The sequence below is a fragment of the Astatotilapia calliptera genome, chromosome 18 (genome assembly GCF_900246225.1).
Source record: "Astatotilapia calliptera chromosome 18, fAstCal1.2, whole genome shotgun sequence".
NCBI lineage: Eukaryota > Metazoa > Chordata > Actinopteri > Cichliformes > Cichlidae > Astatotilapia > Astatotilapia calliptera.
In genome coordinates this window covers 10,917,233-10,937,981 of record NC_039319.1, presented here as the reverse complement: position 1 = coordinate 10,937,981, position 20,749 = coordinate 10,917,233, and the positions used below count along the sequence as shown (strand labels likewise).

The window sequence follows — 20,749 nt, the reverse complement described above, 5'->3', positions numbered from 1 at the left end:
GACTTATAGTAGAAAAAAATGTGTATTTCTACATAGTTAAGCAGTCTTTTTCAAGCTGTTCATCATACCACCTCCTTATGTATGTCCCTGTTTCTCTCTTAGGTGAATACTGGATTGATCCAAACCAGGGCTGTATAGGAGACACCATCAAAGTGTTCTGTAACTTCACAGCAGGTGGAGAAACCTGCATCTACCCAGACAAGAAATCCACAGGGGCAAGTGACATTGACACCTGATTATATACAGTTGAAGCCAACATATTATCCTTTTCTCGCAGTCAATCAACAATTGATCTGCTTTATTCTAATAATAATAATCATAATAATAACACATTATAATTACATAGCCCTGTTCAGTAGGGTATTGACAAAGATTAGTGCTATTTGCAGTTATATGTTAAATGTCTGTTTACAGCAGTGGCAATACTAGCACTTTACTAGTTTGGTAATTCATTTAATTAATGTGTGATATTTATTGCAGGCTAGAATATCTAACTGGCCTAAGGAGTCTCCAGGTTCATGGTTCAGTGAATTTAAGCGTGGCAAAATCGTGAGTCAACCCGCACAGCTCTTATTTTCTTTTCTATTACCTCCCAGTAGACATTCACATCCTTTTCAGATAAGTTTTTCAATTTTGCTCCTCTATCATATTGTCTTGCTAACAGTTACTCTTTCCCACCAACATCTCTCCTTTCTTCCCCTGTTATACATCTCCCTCTCATATGCTTTGCATTTTACCTTTCCTCAATTTCCTTTTGTTCCTCCACTTGTTTCCTGTTACTTCATTTTTTCATTCCTGTCTCATACTATTTTTCAGCTTCACTCACCTCACTCCATCTCTCATTACCATAATTATATTTCTTCTTTCCAACTTTTACCACATCCTTTCTCCCTCTCTCAGATTTTTTCATTCTCTCCATGTTTCCCCAGTTAAGCTACGTTGATGCAGCAGACAACGCCATCAACCCAGTGCAGATGACCTTCCTGAAGCTGCTAAGCTCCTCAGCTCGGCAGAACTTCACCTACATTTGCCATCAGTCTGTGGCCTGGCACGATATAGATGCTGACAGCTATGACAAGGCACTGCGCTTCCTGGGCTCCAACGACGAGGAAATGTCTTATGACAATAATCCCTTCATCAGGCCGCTGATGGACGGCTGCTCGGTAAACACTAATTTTCTAACTTTCAGTTTGTAATTAAACTTTTTTTCTAAATCCCATGAAATCCTATTAATCCTCACAAATATGTAGACTACTGTAGAGAAATCTTAAGTAATTTTTATCCTGGAGAGAATAGAGTAAGAGTGAGATCAAGTGCAAGGTTAATAGACTCAATGAGGGCATTTAAAAGTAGATACATGCTATAACTGGATCAGTTAGCACTGATCTTTAACTAAAACGAGAGCCTGTTTCAAAATGGTGATCAGTTTAACTGGATCCAATGAATTAATTCTTAGTGAAACACATTTTGCTGTGTGTATAGGAGGTCTACGGAGTGTCAGAGGCTACAGCATACATTGATTAACAAATTTATTAGACCACTGTCACAGAAACAGAAAAACACAACTATTTTACAAATCTGTCAAAAACTAAAGATCAGAGAGTTCACAGCGTACCGTTTTTATAGCATAACTTTCAACCACCAAAACAGATTAATAAACTTTAACTCGGCATCTTGATCAAAACGTAAGCATAAAAATTGATTTCTGTAATTACTGATATTGTTAATTTGGGACATAAACCTTACATTGGGTTAAATTTGGTAAGCACTGTATAAATATGTATTAGACTAAAAGGCAAATGTCACTTTAGGTTTCACTGGATGTAATCGATACTATAATTATAGAATTCAGTACGTGGGTACGAATTTTTGTAATATTACATGTAATGTGTTAGCTATTACAATTTAAACTATATTTTTTCCACTATTTTGGAGTTGCATTAATTTAATAAGGTTTTTATCAGGTAGCTTGAAGACTAGTTTGTTGATGTTGGTTGTTTTTTTTTGTTTGTTTTTTCGCAATGTTTGACTAATAGACTAATTAGCTATGAAATTATTATTTGTTGTTTGTTATTTAATCAGTCAGTTGTTTCAGGAGTATCGTGTGCCAAAACCATCTATATTTTAAATAATGTTATATTATTTAGTACCTTGCGCTAACATTCAATTCAATTCAATAAAACTTTATTGATCCTGAAGGTTGACCATGAAGGAAATTGGGTTAACATGGTTAGTTTACTTTACTTGAACCACCTTAACAAAATATCTGCCTCCCTGTGCGCCCTTTTGTGTTTGTAGGCGAAGCAGGGCTATTCAAAGACGGTGTTGGAGATCAACACTCCCCGCATCGACCAGTTGCCCATCATTGACGTCATGCTGAATGACTTTGGGAAATCCAACCAGAGGTTTGGCTTTGAGGTCGGACCTGTGTGTTTCCTTGGCTAGACACACCCCTGCTCCCCGCTGAAGGACAGGGTCAGAGGGTATATATTAACACCCACATGCTGAGATCTGACAACCTTCATCTTCTCTCCCCGCGAAGCGAAAGCCTGTCTTTTCTTTTGTTGCCAAGAAGATCCACTCCAACAAGGAGAAGAAGAGTCCCCCAGGCCCTGTCATGAAAGCGCTGACCAGGGGAAACTGCTCCTCGCCCTTGTAGGGCCAGAATCACATGACTTTAACTTACTAATGGGAATGACATCAGGAAAAGGACATTTGATGCCATGGTGGACGGTGGCACACTTACAGCAGCAGAGAGAGGCTCCACTCCCCCTAAGCCCAATCCTCCCTCGTCCTTCCCCTACAACCACGCCTCCCTCTCTCGATGCTCCCGGTGCTGCTCTGAATACAACCACAGATGTGCTTTTGTGCAGAATCACAAAACACTCAAGGTGCTACAAATTTTTTTTTGATTAAACTGTAATTATTATTATTATTATTTGTACAATACTGTTCCTTTATGAATCCACTCTAAAAACCTGCATGTGCCCCGCCTCTGAAATTTTCAATAAATATTTGGTAAACAGCATTAGAATAAAACCTATTTAATGTCTGTTAAGAACAAATCTGATGAGAATTATTTTTTATTTTATATTTGACAAGAGCAATTTGTAAGTATGACGTAATCTTTTTGTAAATAACACAACTTTCGGAACTTTTATGTGATTAAAAAGAAACTGGAACACCCAACACAAACACCATTTTTTATTTTTTTTGTTTATTAAAACTCAGTTTGGAAACCAAGCCATTAAAAACAATTAAACGTGAATATAAATATTACAAAAAATGGCTTATTCTTTAAGACAGAATTTATTCCGTTAGATGCCTCTGTTACAAATGTGGACACATTTGGCTCTTCAGCCTTGTTTATAATCAAGTTTGAATACTTGATTGTGGTTTCTAACTTTTACGAAGAAATAATTCCAAGAAAAGCCTTGTTCATGTTTTCTTTGTAACAATGGACAAAATGTTTTCATGTGCCTTGAATTGTTCATTTAAAAATATTAAAACTGGATTCTCAAAAATGTCTGTGTTGCTATTTGGGTGAAGAAATAAGTAGCGATCTTGTTGTGATTCTGCGCTGCCTTCTACATACTACCTTAACTTGGCCATTATAATTTAAGATTAGTGAGGATTAGTGGTTCCAAGAGTTTGGGTTCATGTGATTGATTCTGCCGAGCCCAGGCGCTGTGATCTCTTCCAGCTTTTCTCTCTGACTCAGATTTGACTTTGATCAAGATCTGTTTGCCTCTCCACATCGTTAGCTTAAAGCTATGATAGCAAAGACTTCAGAACCGCTTTGAAACCTGTGTAATAGCAGTATGTTTACAACCTATGTACAACTGAAATAAATGTCTGGTGCTTTGCCAAATTCATGTTGCAATCATTTGGATCCACTTACAGATAAAACGTCATTTATAGAAAAATGAATTTATTAATTAATCCAACCAGTGTGTGTTGCTAAAATCCACGATTTTGCAGTGCATAAAATCGGAGATCTTGTCAACATTGAATGACAGTAGTTTCCTAACTGTACCACTGGCATCTATAGTAAATACTGAGGAAATGTTAAACACCAAAACGTTACAATACTTACCTAAAAAAACAACATGCATTATCAAAAAACGGGAAAAAGAGAAAGCACATCTACGACCAAAGCTACATGTTTTGTCCAACAACATGCTGAGTCAAACCTTTAACCTCTTAAAACGGGCAGCAGATATGTTTTGAGAGTTTGATATTTCAATTTCTTATTTTTACTGTAAAATAAAACGCTCACAGAGATCACAAGGCTGCAATTTACAGCACAACCCGCATAATGTAGACATAATAATAGCTGAGGACTGCGTGCTGCTAAAGTGTCTACAACAAATGCAAATTGGCGATAATTATCTTTTCTTCCCAGGGAGTTTGTCATTTTAGCAGTGGTGAGTATGAAAGAACAGATTACATTTATGATAATGAAGCACCTAAACCATTGAATACGTTTCACAAAACCAATGTGACAGACCAAATATGACTTCCTATCTCACAGAAAACAGGAACAACAACACAAATGTGGTATGTTGTGCAGCTTCCCAAGTGGAAGGGTTTGTTACTAAAAGCGGTGCAGGTTAAGGTTGTGAAGTTACAGCACAGTAAAGAGGCAAAAACAGAATGATCTCATTTGTGATTCCAATTGTTTTCATTGGGCTGTTTTTTATTATTATTATTATTATTCACTTTATGACAGACTTTGGCACAACACATGTCCCTATTTATTTAAACGGCGTCTAAATGTTGCTTCTGCTAAAGTATATGCAAGCCATGTCAGCCATTTTTCCCTCTAAAGTAATTGGACACACTGACAAAAGACATTTTTATTTTTAAGTGTGATTAAAATTCCTTTGTAGTCAGTGACAGCCTGAAGTCTGGGACTGATGAATATTGCCAAATGCTGAGTTTCTTCTTTTAAGAAGCTTTGCCAGGCCCTTACAGCAGCTGCCTTCAATTACTGCTTGTTTGTAGACATTTCTGCCTTCAACTTTATCTTCAGTAAGGAAAAAAAATATATACTCAACTGGGTTAGAGTCAGTGGGGTTTGCCATTTCATTTCTTTTCCTTGTCTTTCTTTTCCTCTTTGATTGCTTTCACTGTTTTCTGCCAGTTCCCATCTGTCCTGTACTGCAGCATTTGATTGAACAGAAAATATGCTATGAACTCCACCATGTATTGTTGACGTAGCTATTTCTAAAATTTCTCTCTGTAAAATCATTGGGGGGAGGGGGTCCGCCTAATCACAGCCTTCTTCCCTCGCATTGTCACCTTTCTGAACCTCATATTGAGAAGTCTAATGAACAGCTACCAAATGCAACAATTGAAATCAACTCAGAACCATTCGCCTCTGTAATTTTTCATGAAATAGTGAGGGAACCAGCTACACCTGGAACTGAAGCTACTTATCAGTCGTTTTTCCAATTACCTTTGAGCGTGTGAAAATGAAGGGACCTTGTAAAAAGTGGCAGTAATTTCTGCACTTCAGTCACGTCTTGACTGCTTCATTCCAAGTTCATTCTCAGAGACAAAAGTATGAAAAGAAGAAAGGTGAAAGGAGTTAGGGTTAGGAAAAAATACTTAGTTGATCAGCTCGTTGAGATTTTACTCTTTAATCAGTCATGTGGAGAATAAAGAATCTAAAATCCACTTATTTTTTCTTAGTACACAAACTTCTGTCCCACAATATTGTTTTCAAAGTATTGTTTTTAACCATACAGAAAAGCTACAACACTTTTTAGAGGCCTGTTTTCGTTCTGCTGTGTGAATCATCAAATCTGTTTACAGAGCTTTCTGTGTACTTCTCAAATCTGAATGGCAAGTGGAAGCGCATATGGTGATGAGTCATCACCAAGTTTGTTTTCCTGACAATTTCACTTAGCTAATCATTTCACATTTTTTAAAAAACAATATAGGGTCACCTATTTTCCATTTTTAAACATATTTTCCTGTGAACTTCAAATGTCCAGTCAGAAAACTGTAGGCTGTTGCTGGGGTATGTGGGCTACTTAATCCCCCTGCCAAAGCCAGCTAGTCACAGCCAATCTGTTAGGATACCTACAGTGTAACGGTCAACATGCTGAAAACGTTCTGTCCAAACTCCAGAGCTGCTGTGGCCCTACGGTCATATTTGAAGAGGGAGAATGATGGAAGTGAATAAAGGAAAGGGATGTGTTGTCTATTCTGAGGAAGTGTTAAATTTTCCACCCACTATTCTTGTACATCCTCTCAGCCCATTTAATCCTTTCCAGGGTCATGAACAGCTGGACCTTATCACAGCATGAATTAAGCCTGAGGACAAGAAAAATTCTGCTCTGTCTGAGGACTAACACAGTGAGACACGCAGTCACATTTGAGGCAATTGACAAGTCAGAATCTCTGATTCACCTTAATTGTCTGGTTTAAAAAGAGAGTGAACAGCTCCAACAGACACAGATGCAAAAAACAAAAGAGTACACTCTGAGCCACATCAACACACTTATTATTGTTGCTGGTATATTTACTAACACAGTATACAGCAGTGATGGTAACCTTAGTGTGCTTCAGTAATTCAATACAAGTAGTTTATTCTAGTGTATAGATTTAGTTTTCCCCAACACTTTCATTTCCTAAAATACTGAATGTTTAAATCCAGAATCACTTAAAATCACTTACTTTAATTAATGAGTTTGATACTATTTCAAGAAATCATCTAAGATCATCTATACATCTGAAACTACTCTAGCTAGAAGACAGCTGTCTAAGTATTAGGTTAGTTACAGGACGAGTTGATTTCTCTCCATTAAATGATTTAATGATACTGGTGATTTTCACATGTGGGACAATAAAATTATGATCTTATAAATACGACAATTTAGTGAAGTACTGTATTTAATTGATAAATATCACAAATAAACACTGAAGACAGCTATCAGTGACAGACAAGAGTAGCTACATATCATCCTGCTGCAACTCCTTACCAAAGATCCAACTGCTTTAGCAGAAAAACTAAGTTGTACTAAAAAAGATACTCTGTGTAAAAGTTTAGAAGGAAAAGGGAAAAACAAAAAATAACAAGTGTGGACTTCACTGAATAAAGGGAGATAAAGCTGACTTGCTTAAAGTAGCTCACTCTGTGTAATTTTCAGCTTTTTGGAGCAGGAACACTAGAAAAGCCTGTATCGACTGGTATCTCTTTTATAGCAAGATAATTGCTTGTTTTCTCTGTTGATATTTTCTTGAAAGGCAGAATTCCTAAAGAAAATAAATCTGCTGTGGTAATAGCATTAGCATTTTCAGTAGTCTATGGATTTCCCCCTCCTACTTCTGTATATACTCTGAGACAATTCTGAAAGTCTATTTGAAGTGAAAAAGATACCCTGGGCTCATCAAATGTCAAAAGCAATTTGAACTGAATTGAGCCACAAAGTAAGCAGCAGCCACTGTTAATGCTGGAGAGAAACTCATCAGAAATGCAGGTCAGGACTTACAAAACCCCTTTGTTCAAGTGTGCCAAGAAACTTCTGTCTATTTCTCCTGTCAGAGACACTTGAGTATTCCCTGTTCAAACAGTTTGACTAGGAAACACTCCAACAATACTGTGCTTCATTGCCCAACCCATCAACTCATTCCAACCTCCTGCTGACTGGTGATCTGAAAAGGGCCTGGAGACTCCCCTACTCCTCACATCTGCAGTTTATAGTGGCCGCTCTTACATCAGTATTTACTGGAGCACCCAGGAAAAAAAAACTGTAAAGCCAATCACCGCATCCTTTTGTGAAACCAAAAGTGTGTCTCAACACTTCTAGCATAAGATAACTTGGTACTGGCATAAATTTGCATTTGAGACCTTGTGTCTCTTTCAAACTGTCTATATTCCTTAAAAAGGAGGAAACACCAGTTGGCATGCAAAACTTGAAGTCTTCTTAGAAGGTTGAAGGTGACTCCTGCTGTCAAGGACATGCGCTTGTTGCAGACTGTGAATGGCTTCTGGGGGAAGTCTTGAGCGGCATTCAAAGAACACAGAAGATATGGCACAAGTCAAATATTATCTGAGCGAAATGTTTTTAGTATACTAGATGCAAAATAATTGCTATTATCTGTCTGGACGTTTTCAAATTGAAGGTGGGCCTCCTGATGGTGGTGGGAGTGTTGAAAGAAATGCATGAGGCAAAGATACTGCATGAGGGAGAAGCTCGTGAGTTAAAGCTACTGTGTTCTTATCGTATGTTGATCATGAATTTGTCACTCTAACGTACATAGTCAGGCTGTTACAGTTGCAACACAACTGTAACATATAGCACTTTGAACATATGAAGTCATTTAATTAGTTTAAACATATACCAAAGCAATGGGGAACTGCTTAACACATGCACGCCAAGGAAAAGGTTGCTGGTACTCTCATTGGTCCTCTGATTGTCATGAAATTGATGAACCCATATAGTTGTGTAGCAGCCACAAACTAATTTCTTTAAATGCTGAAGAACATAGTACATGGTTTAGCAAATATGGAGAAAGAACAGGCAAGATGATAAATGATAAATGAAAGCAGCCTGAAGGCCTATAAAAGAAAATATAAACATAGCCTATTTAAGTCTAACTTCAAAACAGCAAATGTCTGAAGGTTTAAAGTTTAATAAACTTGACTTGACTTGACTTGACTTATTTACGCCAATGCGCTCTTCCACTTCTCAATTTAGGGGAATCAGCTTGAGCACAGAAGCCAAAGGAAAAAACACCCCAACTGTGTGAAGTAGTCATGCCTGTGAACTCTATTTGTGTGCATAAAGAATGCCCAAAGCATTATTTAATGGATTAATTGAAAAACAATGTGTCATGTGAAGGCATGTGAGAGACAAAGAGAGAGAGAGATGTCATGATAGTACTGTGTCAAAATATAGTACTGTGTCATAACATTACATATTTGAAGTTAATAGTATACACGCACACGCACACACATACATACATATATATATATTTCAAATCTGCATATTCACTATGAATCCACTGTTTGTTAATTTTATCTTGTGCTTTTATTTTATTGTTCTTATTCTGCCATTGTTTTACTAAGTGTTTTATCCTATTGTAAAGTGTCCTTGGGTGACTTGAAAGGTGCTCATAAATAAAATTTATTATTATTATTATTATTGTATAGTACCATATCACCCCATTAGAGCACTTCGCTCTCACACTGCAGGCCTACTTGTTGTTCCTAGAGTTTTTGTTCCTAGAGTTCCTAGAGTAGAATGGGAGGCAGAGCCTTCAGTTTTCAGGCCCCTCTTCTGTGGAACCAGCTTCCAGTTTGGATTCGAGAGACAGACACTATCTCTACTTTTAAGATTAAAACTTAAAACTCTCCTTTTTGCTAAATCATATAGTTAGGGCTGTTCCAGGTGACCCTGAATCCTCCCTTAGTTGTGCTGCAATAGACTAGGCTGCCGGGGGATTCCCATGATGCATGGAGGTTTTCATTTCCAGTCACCTTTCTCTCTCACTATGTGTTAATAAACCCTTCTGCATTGAATCGTACCTGTTATTAATCTCTGTCTCTCTTTCACAGCATGTCTTTATCCTGTTTTCCTTCTCTCATCCAGCAGATGGCCCCGCCCCTTCCTGAGCCTGGTTCTGCCTGAGGTTTCTTCCTGTTAAAAGGGGTTTTTTCCTTCCCACTGATGCCAAAGTACTTGCTCATAGGGGGTCATATGATTGTTGGTTTTCCTCTGTATCTATTATTGTAGGATTTAGTGTACAATATAAAGCGCCTTGAGATGACTGTTGTTGTGATTTGGTTCTATATAAATAAAATTGAATAAAATTAAATTATAGTATATATATATATATATATATATATATATATATATATATATATATATATATATATATATATATATATATATATATATATAGTGCTAGTTAATGGGCGTAAATGGGCTTCCATACAACGGCCTCAAATTGATGATCAAGTTGGGTAGTAAAACAATAGCTTTATTCTATATCGATCTGACGCTTAAAGCAGCTATCAGTGCTTTTTCAGATCTTGTTTGCTCCGTGATTTTTTTTTAGTAAACAGGGTCTAGCCTTCAGTATGTTTCTCTGCTGCTCTCATAGTACCGTCTGGCGCGCCTTCTCTCTGCAGTGACAAAAACGCAGCAGCAGCAGCAGCTCTGATCTCTGCCTTCTTATTTTCTGTTAAATACTGCCAGCTGCAACTTTTGTCACCTCACAGCTGCCGGTGGTTCCTTCTCACACACGAGCTCATTAAAAGTCAAGAGAGACGTTTGGATGATGTCATATCCGTGAACAAGGATCCCTTTGACCAAACCGCAGCTCGGCTTTTCGCAGCTTGCGTGCCCACAAACTTTTTTCCTCCTTGCAGTGACGAGGTTTCTCCCCGCTGTCCATATGGCATGCGTAACGGGGAGCAGTGGATGGATGTGCCCCCCTCTTCTACGGGAAGCCGTTGTTACCAGAGCGTAGTGGACGTGGTGGCCTGAGCACTCAAACAAAAACTTGCGTGATTTTTTTTTTCTTCTTCTTCTTGTGGGCGCGGAGGAGGTGGAGGAGGGAAACGTTGTAGCAGCCGACAGAATGTGGTCGCTGTCCGTGGTCCTGAATCCGCTGCTGTTTCTGCTGCTGTTCGGATACTGCCCTACGGTGGTGAGTTTCCAACACAACTGCCTCTCGTATTTCTACCAGGAACAGCACAATAAACTTGGGCATGAGCTTGTACTGTCATGTAATGCTGAGTTCAAGTGATTAGAGGTGTATTTAACGTGTTTACTGAAAACACAATAACATAAAGAAATTGTCAGTTTTCTGCCATAATTGCGTGTTTGGCTGGTTCTTTGCTATTGTTAGCATACACATACATACCATACACGCTCCAGCACTGGCAGGGGATTTACATTTACACACAGACCTAATGTGTGGACAAAATACAATTTTATTTTTAAAAACAAAAGATATTCCAAGTGGTGGCAGAAGTAGAACCACCCTCATAGCACTTTGTTTATTGCTTACATTAACAATAGAGTATTGATATCGATCCTGGAATATTGCCAGGCTTATAACTCACTTTTAAGGGAGAGTTCCGTCTTTGTTGAAAAAAATGGTGCTGTGTCTAAACTCATATTTTGCTGGTGGCGTTTTTCTGTAACAATCACACTTAATCTAAATGTATTCATCAAATGGTCATGCAGTCATTTAAGGACATAGTCGGGTTTGGGAGTATTGTAACAAATTAGGAGGAGCAGCTTGCAGACCAGCAAGCCAGTTGGACAAGAACAATGGTCGATTAGGTTCATCCCACCCATGCAGAGTACAGTCCCCTTGCCAATGTCTTGATTGCAAAGCAGTGCCCTCACATAACACCTTGCCACGATTGAGAGTGGTGTACAGAAATAATGATGCTTTAAAAAAAACAGGAAATTTTGTTGCACAGGAAATACTCAAAATTACCTTCTTATCAGTAATAATGAAAAAGAAAAGTCTAAATGCCCCAAACAAAAGTGGAAGCAGCTGTCTGAATTATTTAATGAAAGAAAAAATTCTTTGTGCAGAGTTCCTCATAAAAAAAAAGCCTAATTGGAGAGTGCATCTGGCTTGGCTGAGCAACAGAATCATTTTAATATGAGGAAATGTGAGAGTGAGAAGAGTGGAAAGGATGTGCATCACTCAAGAGATAGGAGGAAGACCATTTTAACAGATTAGTCAAACTAGCTTCTTTTCAGGGGCCTTTCAAAGCAAAATAAGGAGACGAAGAGCTGAGGGTGTTTTTTTTCTGACTCTTTTATCCCATTCAGCTATGATATACAGAGAGAGAGACAGTCATGGTTAACTATGCTATTTGGAATCTCTAATAATTTTCAGGCTGTGGCAATGTATCTCACATGAACTCAAGATATTCCATTGCACTTGTTTCATGTTCCTACTGATGCTTTTCACTGTGGTTTTGTTTTTTCATGAAATGCACACTGACCATACCAGGAAGAAGAAAATATTGTGGGTTATGAGATCATATCAGGGCCAACGTAGCATCAGAACACAGGCACAATTCACAGGGTTTAATTCCTAAATCACAAACTTTACAAATAACCAGTAGCAAATGTTAAAGGGAAACATTATTAAAAAATGTTAAAGGGAAAGATTTTGCTGATGAGTGAGGATGCAAATTTTACAAACAGAAATTGTGATGGAATGTAAACTGCAAAGGGAGATAATAGACCGCCTTATCGATTATTTCTTAAACAGCATGACTTTGCATGGTAGTAACAGATTACAGACTGACAAAAAGCGGCCTCTCTGTAGGTGAAAATGATGAGTCAAAGTCTGAGCTTTCTCCTTAGTGTGACGTTTTCGCCTGCTCAGAGGGGACATGATCTTTCATGGATGATTCAAAATGCTCTTTAAACTGCTTAGGATGACAGGCAGGGATGGGAAAAGGAATGGATGCCTGCACTTTAAAAACAGGGCACTTCACCTTTTAGCCATACACTTCAGAGTCTGGTGGAGTTCACATGTTTCACATGTTGTTCTCCATCCAGCTGTAGTTTTTGAATGTAAAAACAAAATCCAAAAACAATCGGCCGTCTGCCAAAGAGGCAGAAAAATTTCCCTTTCACAATCGAGGGTTGCCAGTATTTGGCTGCCAGTCCTGTGTTAATTTCCCATGCAGAGAATAAACAGCAAATATGGATCCCTTGTTTGTGTCTGATAACTATCAACTTTTCCTGCACTTCAGAAGAGTTTGATCAAAGTTTGGAGTAAAAGCTACTTTTTTTTTACTGTGCACACTCCAACTTTAGTTGACGGTTTTAAATTTCTGCTTCGGCTTATGATGCATAACATTATGTTCTTTGAGCCTTATATGCCAGCACCGTGGAACATATTGACTGTAATAAAGAGCAGGATGAGCTCCCACAAATCAGGTTTATCTGTGTCGTTCAGCAGGACTTTCAGTTAGAGCACTGGAAGGCCTAGTAAGGAGAAACGGAGGAATTTCAGCTCTCGGGTTATTCATCAAGGCCAGGAAACACTATTTATTGTTGAAGAGGAAATTCGCTGGAGACCATACACAGTGAGCAGAGGAATATCTTACAGCAAAAGCACTTTGTTCTTTCAAAGCAGCGACTTTTTCTAAGTCAGTGGAATTGGTTGGTGTTGCAGCTTTGGGGCAGAAGGCAGAAGAATGGATGACCTATAATAAACAAAATTACAAAACATAACAGCTGTGTGCTGCAATGTCAGAGTCATGACATCAACTGCACGTCTGTAGAAATGTGTGCTGTGTATTTATGGCTGCATGTGTCTCTCTGTGCAGACCATCAGGCCAAAGGAAGGGTGGCAGGTGTACAGCTCGGCTCAGGATGCAGATGGGCGTTGCATCTGCACAGTGGTGGCTCCTGAACAGAATCTCTGCTCCAGAGATGCCAAAGGCAGGCAGCTCCGCCAGCTCCTGGAGAAGGTGCATTCAACACAGACACACACGCTTCTGTATAAGTGACAATGCACGCACATGCTCATTCTTCACCGTATGTGTTTGCGTTAACAAAAGAGCACACTTGAATTCAAAGACATATGGCATCAATTTAAATTATTATTCATGCTTCTTTGCTGCCCTAATCCTTTGAGAGATTGCACCAGCCAGGTCCATAACCCTGTTTTCCACTTCTGCATATATAGCATGGATGACATCAGTTGAATGACTACTTGGGAAGATGAGAGCACATTCCATCCCACCTTAATAGAACTCGAGCATCCCTTTATTGTGTATCAAATCAATCAAGGATATTTTTAAGGTTTCAGATTTTAGAAGGCTTTAAGTATTTGACCAGGATTGTTATCTGTAAAAAAAAAAGTAAAATTAAATTGTTATCACTTATTTTTTCCTTTACATCTGCTACCATAGACATTTTTTGTAAAAGTGTGGATTTGGTCTTGATTACCTGAAATGATTTTTGGAACACGACAGCCATCATTGTGAATTGAAGTGGAAATCTCGAATGTAATTCCAAATGTTATTTTTGCCCCATGCCTGTCACGATTTAAATGCATTATCTACAAGCGAAAAAATAGCACAGCCCTAGAATCACTTTCCTCAATGACTATGTCACATGAGAAAACATGGCTGTAGCCTACATTTTAATGTTGTATGCCAAAGGGTGTTCTCTGTCATTCACTGGGCCCTCTGACACTAATGTACTAAGCTGCCTCAGGCCATCAGTGAGGCCATTTCAGGATTCCTCTACCAGAGCCAGACAAGTATGCAGAACACAACACACAAGCCCCGCGCCGCTTTACCGGGGTTGTGCACCAGTACTGTTGGTTCATTATAAGTTGAGTTAAAGAGAAGAAAGAAGGGAAGCTATCTCTTCCTCCTTCACATTCCCCATAAATGTAGCTTTTGTTCAACCACAAAGACACACTGTAAGGTTTCTACATTAAGTGTTTGCTCCTAATATGTCATTAAAATTCATCAGATTCAGTAGTTTGTCTATGACATTTGAAAAACACTTGAATTAAATCTGTCAAAATGGAACCTAAATTTAAAACTGATGAAAAACTGCTATGTGATAGTACTGTGCCTCTGAAAAAAATATCATCTGAAGCTCTACTCAGCTGAATTGTTAAAAGACAATCACTTTGGAGGTCAAAATGTTGATTTGTTCTTTGGGAAGTTAGAGCATGGCATCCTACCGAAAGGCTGAACATGGGGGACATTTTAATCTTGTGGTGGACGGAAAAATCAATGCAGCACTGTTTCATTCTTTTCAAAAGGTGCAGAACATGTCACAGTCAATCGAGGTGCTGAACCTGCGGACGCAGAGGGACTTTCAGTATATCATGAGAATGGAGAGCCAGATCAAAGGACTGCGGTCAAAGTTCCGGCAGATCGAAGCGGATAGGAAGACGCTCGTCAACAAAAACTTTCAGGTATATTTTTGTTTGATGTTTAACTTTGTGAGAAACATCACAGGGAAGCCTGGGAAGGGACCTCTTCCAAGGATACCTGAGTTGCATCTGAATTAATCAACTTTCATTCCTGATAAGATCAATACAGGTCCACCACTGACCAGCCAAGGGCAACCCTATCATAAAAGCAAGACTAAATCTGAAGGCGGCTCCCAGGATGGATACAGAAAGATAACAAATATCTTAACGGCAGCATTATAAATAAACATTTATCCATTTATTTGGCATGTAAAACCGCTCTTTTTGGAGCCTTGATTGAGAAAAACAGTTGGAATGAGCAGAACTGTGGTGAGTTAATGTCTTCCTTGCCACCACTATAATTCAAAACTTTGCACCCACCTGTTGTTAATACATACCAGGATACATACCATACTAGGATTTTGTTTCCATAAAGATAAAGATTCTGGAGAAACTGATTGTAAAGAGTACTAAATCTGTCTTCACAGTGACAGGATTTCCATTAAATTATTAGTAGTAGCAATATCCATTAGTGGAATTTGTTTGGTTCCGGCTAGAGCGTGTCCCTGCTTCTATATTTGTTTAAGTTCCCTCACAACAGAAAGTTTGATATGGGCAAACATTCTTGTAAATATTAGATTTGTATTCCTCATTGTTGTGATTTTTTTTAATTATTATTATGCTGTTTTTCCTGGACTCAACAATAAGAAGTGAATCTGCATTTTGTGTAAAACAAAACAGTAAGTATTGATACAAAACAATAAGAAAAAAACAATAAGAAGATGGTATTGCTGTACTTATGTGCTGAAAAACTGAGAGATTTGTTGAGACTAGTATTTCTAAAGTCCAAATACCTGTTCTGTTACTTATCTGTTGCAGGAGCTAAAGGGAAAGATGGAATCCTTGCAGCCGCTGATTCCAGTCCTGGAGCAGTACAAGACAGATGCCAAGCTCATCTCACAGTTCAAAGAGGAGATCAGAAACCTGTCTGGTGTGTTGATGGGCATTCAGGAGGAGATGGGGGCCTATGACTATGAGGAGTTGCAACAAAGGGTCCTAAACCTGGAAAATAGGCTTCGGAACTGTATGAGTAAACTCAGTAAGTCCAGCGATGGGGATAAAAAAAAGGCATTCGTGCGCAGTGAGATCGGATTATACAGTGGCAAAGGGATCATGGGCACATTTCTTGCAGCTACTAGGAGGCTGGCATTTTAGATCCAAAGCAGTGGACAGACAAGAACTGCTACTGGGGGCTAACAAACCCCAAAGTGAAAGAACATTCTCCCAAGCTAAAGATGAATGTGAAGCTTTGTACTCTGATTTTAAGTGAAAAAATTCAACTCAGGCTCACTTAAAGTGATGATTGATCATTTTAACTTATAAATTCCTTCTTGTGTCTTGTTTGCCATTCGCACTTATAGAAAATTTGTGGTTACATTGCTCCACCCATTGAGGTTTGATTCATCTAATAAGATCAGTTCTGCCCCCAGAGCAGCTTTGCCTTTGATAAAGGTTTGAATAACTAAAGCTCCAATTTGCCAACTGCCAGGTTATCAACAGTGATGGCTCCTGTCAAAGTGTCAACATAAATAGCTAACAGGGGAATGCTAATAGGACGTGGCTGGAAATCTGTTGGAGCCGGAGATGATTGCTTAAGCATTCATTGTGCGTGAGCTTTGATTGATTGGGTAAAATAGCACTTCAATACTTAACAGGAAACTTCAAAGCTTGTGTGCAAGTGATAGCCTACTGTCATTTGGCACCATTAAAGCCTGGCAAGATCATTTAAGTGTAATCCAAGTACTCTGAGCATTAAAACATATGGGTAAGTGTTCTCCCAGCTTAGACACATTATAAGTTGTTGTTCTGTGGCACATTTCTTCTTATTCAGTCTACTTTATATCTTTAATAGCTGACAAAAGTACAGCTGTGTCCAGATGCTGCACACAAGCTGTCCAGAACCCACTTAGCAGTCCAGCACTTGGAGATAAATTCCAGTCATATAACATATGTGACCACAGCTGTATGGTGTGTTTTCAGCATGTGGCAAGCTTATGAAGATTACTGGACCACTGACGGTGAAAACTTCGGGCACCAGATTCGGAGCTTGGATGACCGACCCGCAGGCGTCTCCCAAAAACAACAGGGTGAGTTTATATGCATCTCTTTGGGTTGTAAGTCTTTGAAACAACACTGAGCAGTTTAATAATTTATATGTGGCGGCTTCCCTCCTTTTGTTCAAAGGGGAGAGATGTTGAAATACAGCATCGCACCTACTAAAAGCTTTCTGCACACTTGACTGCTGAGTTCAGACATTAAACTTAATGTTGCTTGTGCTCCTGCTTGATATACAGTAGCTGAAGCTGTTTATATGGTTGCTTTTCATCCAGCAGAAGTGGAAAATGTTGCACTTTGTTCACTACTGCTGTTCAAGACTGCAGAGACTGTCATGACTAGACACATTAATTGCTAATCTTACACATTAAAAGACAGAAATATTCAAAACAAAAGTACACAAAAAACTACATGTCAGTGTTTTACCCCTGACACTAAAAGATTAGAGTTACTGAGAAAAGGGGAGGACAGACTTTTGGAATTCCCATACTTAACAATCAGTGTTTGTCTCAAAATGCATTTTGTGTGTCCTTGTCAAATGTGTTGAAGTGTAAAAACTTAGCAAAGTCAGTTTTGAACATACGAAAAACTGCAGAGGTGGACAGTTTCCCGTAGTGTAAATGCATGCAAAATAAAATAAAATGTCATTTCATTCATCCATAACATCGCAAACCAGCTTTTTAGTATCACTAAAAAAAAGTGAAGCAAAAAAATTTCTTTTAGAAGTATACTTTTCATACTGAAAAAAGATTAAAAAGTGAAAGTGCTGCAAGGCTCTTACAAATATCCTAAACAGGTGTAGGGCGATATGGCTCAAAAAAATAAAGAAAATTTGTATGTAAGTAAAAATATTTTTAAGAAGTCAGCAAGGACAAGCTATATATATCGACTCAAAAGTCTTCATCATTTTTCTAGCTAGCTGCCTTCTTCTTTGCCTTTTTCTGACGCTTGTCATGCATTTTCCTATTTAGCATATCTATTAAGACAACAGCATGAAGCACTTTGAACTGCTACAGATACAGACTGGCCTATTCAACAAAGCACTGCTCATGTGACTAGATTACAAAATTTTCATTGGGTGCTTGCAGTCACACTTCCTTGGTTCTGGTTTGACCTTATTAGTGTATCATCGACCATCTGGCTAATAAAAAATTACTGGCCATGGCTGCTTTCTATCTTTCCTTTCATAGAGTTCATGTGTTCTGTGATTTCTTTATTTTGCTAAAAAATTTATTTCTATCACAATTTTAAATACAAACCACTGACCAATTACAATTCATTATCATCTCTATGTTTTTTTCCCCCCAGGTGTGGTACATGGACAGCTACACCAACAACAAGATAGTAAAAGAGTTTAAGTCCATCACTGATTTTGTCGCAGGAGTTGAATCCAGAACCTACAATCTGCCTTTCAAATGGGCTGGAACAAACCACGTAGTATACAACGGCTCTTTGTACTACAACAAAATGCAGAGCAACATCATCGTGAGGTACAGCTTTGAGACAGGTCGCGTGGTCACGCAGAGGGCTTTGGAGTCGGCAGGCTTCCACAATGTGTACCCCTACACCTGGGGAGGCTTCTCAGACATCGACCTGATGGCAGACGAGCTGGGACTGTGGGCCGTGTATGCAACCAACCAAAATGCTGGCAACATTGTTATCAGCCAGCTGAATCCAGACACGCTCCAGATCATCAACACATGGAACACAGAATATTCAAAGAGGAATGCCGGAGAGTCTTTTATGATCTGCGGGACTCTATACATTACTAATTCCCACCTGACCGGAGCCAAGGTGTACTATGCCTACTCCACTAAAACCTCCACTTATGAGTATACAGACATACCCTTTCATAACCAGTATTTCCACATGTCTATGTTGGACTACAATGCCAGGGACCGTGCTCTCTACGGCTGGAACAATGGCCACCAGGTCCTGTTTAACGTTACACTTTTCCACATCATTAAAACTGAGGATGACTCTTAGAGGCGGGGAGCGTACTGTACGCATAAAAGATTAAAATATGGAAATTTAAAGGTTGTGCCTGAATGTCAAAATAAATGTTATTTATTTATTAAATTATTAAATTCTCCTAATAAGCTTTGCCTTTTTTCTTGCATTTATTTACTGACATGAAGCTGTTTACCTGTTTTTTCAGAGTTAATTGAGTAAGATATTGTCTAATTGAAAATGTCACACTGCCTATAAAATAAATGACAGCACAAAATGAACCAATTCAGTGCATTATGAAGCATCCTGAAAACATTTTGGATTTAATAATGGCACTTGAAACTCTGAAACACTTAACAGTGAACTTAAAGTAATTTCTCATGCCCTTTTCACTCTGAAATGAAAGCTTTTCCAAAATGAAGTCTTCATATTTATAATGGTTTTCTCCGTTCAGTATTACATTTATTCAGGCCCTCTAATTTATTCATTTTTGAGTTCTGTGTTCGTTAATTGTTCGTTTTGTTTCCATTCTTTCTTTGCCATTTATTCATCATGATCTGCTAATTTATTCCTGCTTTTCACTGCCTGCATTTCGCTTTCAGTTGGTCTTTGTACTTTTACTTTAAAACTTTTGTACTTGACCTCGTTCAAGACAACGAGAAATGTGGTGAACCATAATGCACCTGTACAGTTAATGTTGGCTTTTTTTTTTGCTAATACTGGCTTTTTTGTGTCTATGAAAATCCTCAGACATTCAGGTCTTATGACATCTACATCGTACTAAGTCAAAGTACTTAACGCAACCCAAAGTCTAGTTGCCTTTAACTTAGTACTCTGAGACAGCAGCTTTTTTGTAACTTCAGCAACAGTTTGTATGCCTTATTCAGTGCAGTATATTCTGTGAGCCCGATGGTAACAGCTCTCATGCATGAATGCTTGTTGTCGTAAAAGCATTCTTACTGTAACTGTTTGTGTATTTTGCATTTGCAAAACGCTCCATTCTCCTCTCTGACTATGTTAATGGTAAATAGTAAATGGCCTGTATTTGTATAGCGCTTTACTAGTCCCTGGTAAAGAACCATTTATACAGAAGTAGAAAACTTTAACAAGGATTCATGTGTGTAAATAAGAAGTTATACATAACCCAAATAAAGTATTGTTTTCATTAAGTCATAGTTCTGTGCATTTCCTTTTCTGCTGTAAGGGTTTGATTGTTTCTTCTTTATTCCCTGCACCACTGTACTCATTTAAAATCACTGTATTCTTGATAAGAGCTTTGTAACTTTACTGTTACTTGAATACTTCATAAGCAACAGGGCAACATGTTTGAGCTGTAAATATCACTTTGTACTTGGTGACAACAGCTTGCAAAAGCTTCACGGTCTGAATTGTACCCGGACTTTAGTGGTTCTATAAACTGAAAAACTCCCATTTTTCATGAGTGACATCCATGTGTTGTATACTATGTTATGTTAGACCTTTGTGCAATACTATATGTCTGATCACTTTAGCTGTCAACAAAATCATAGTATGGTATGTCTGTGTCTATAAAGAATATAGTTTAATGTTCACAGTGGACTTTCTTGGGAGTTATTAAAGAAGAAATAAAACTAAATAAATACAAATATCTGTGGCTTTTCAGAGCTATTTTCATCTTCAAAAAGATATTGAGATTTATTTATTTATTTATTTATTTTAATGAGCATTTGCTGTGTTTTTTTAACTAAGAAGATTCAAACAAGGA

At 38.2% G+C, this 20,749-nt stretch overlaps 2 protein-coding genes across 4 annotated transcripts in view; both read left to right on the top strand.

Moving 5' to 3' along the window:
* Positions 1 to 3,871, top strand: part of col11a1b (collagen, type XI, alpha 1b) — a 79,999-nt gene extending 76,128 nt beyond the window's left edge. The window contains exons 64-67 of the mRNA XM_026148756.1: positions 103 to 215; positions 481 to 549; positions 930 to 1,163; positions 2,299 to 3,871. Of these exons, the coding sequence (XP_026004541.1) occupies positions 103 to 215; positions 481 to 549; positions 930 to 1,163; positions 2,299 to 2,445 (563 nt within the window). The 3' untranslated portion in view covers positions 2,446 to 3,871. The remainder of the gene's footprint in view (positions 1 to 102; positions 216 to 480; positions 550 to 929; positions 1,164 to 2,298) is intronic.
* Positions 3,872 to 10,171: 6,300 nt separating this feature from the next.
* LOC113011335 (noelin-3) lies at positions 10,172 to 20,174 on the top strand. Of its 3 annotated transcripts, none has more exons than XM_026150822.1 (6): positions 10,172 to 10,668; positions 13,331 to 13,474; positions 14,788 to 14,943; positions 15,820 to 15,931; positions 16,981 to 17,087; positions 18,364 to 20,174. In XM_026150822.1, exons 1-6 carry the CDS (start codon positions 10,600 to 10,602, stop codon positions 19,039 to 19,041), a joined length of 1,266 nt encoding a protein of 421 aa, XP_026006607.1. In that variant the 5' UTR covers positions 10,172 to 10,599; the 3' UTR covers positions 19,042 to 20,174. The 3 variants fall into 3 exon arrangements, with proteins under 3 accessions (XP_026006607.1, XP_026006606.1, XP_026006608.1); XM_026150821.1 differs by having other exon boundaries at positions 15,820 to 16,039; XM_026150823.1 differs by lacking the exon at positions 10,172 to 10,668 and adding an exon at positions 13,024 to 13,087 and having other exon boundaries at positions 15,820 to 16,039.
* Positions 20,175 to 20,749: the final 575 nt, after the last annotated feature.

Excerpts from the sequence above, each read along its gene's own strand:
- LOC113011335 (XM_026150821.1), top strand. The coding sequence starts at position 10,600 with ATGTGGTCGCTGTCCGTGGTCCTGAATCCGCTGCTGTTTCTGCTGCTG. Across the intron at positions 16,040-16,980 it reads GAACTGTATGAGTAAACTCA|CATGTGGCAAGCTTATGAAG; the intron begins GTAAGTCCAGCG and ends GTGTGTTTTCAG. Across the intron at positions 17,088-18,363 it reads CGTCTCCCAAAAACAACAGG|GTGTGGTACATGGACAGCTA; the intron begins GTGAGTTTATAT and ends TTTTCCCCCCAG.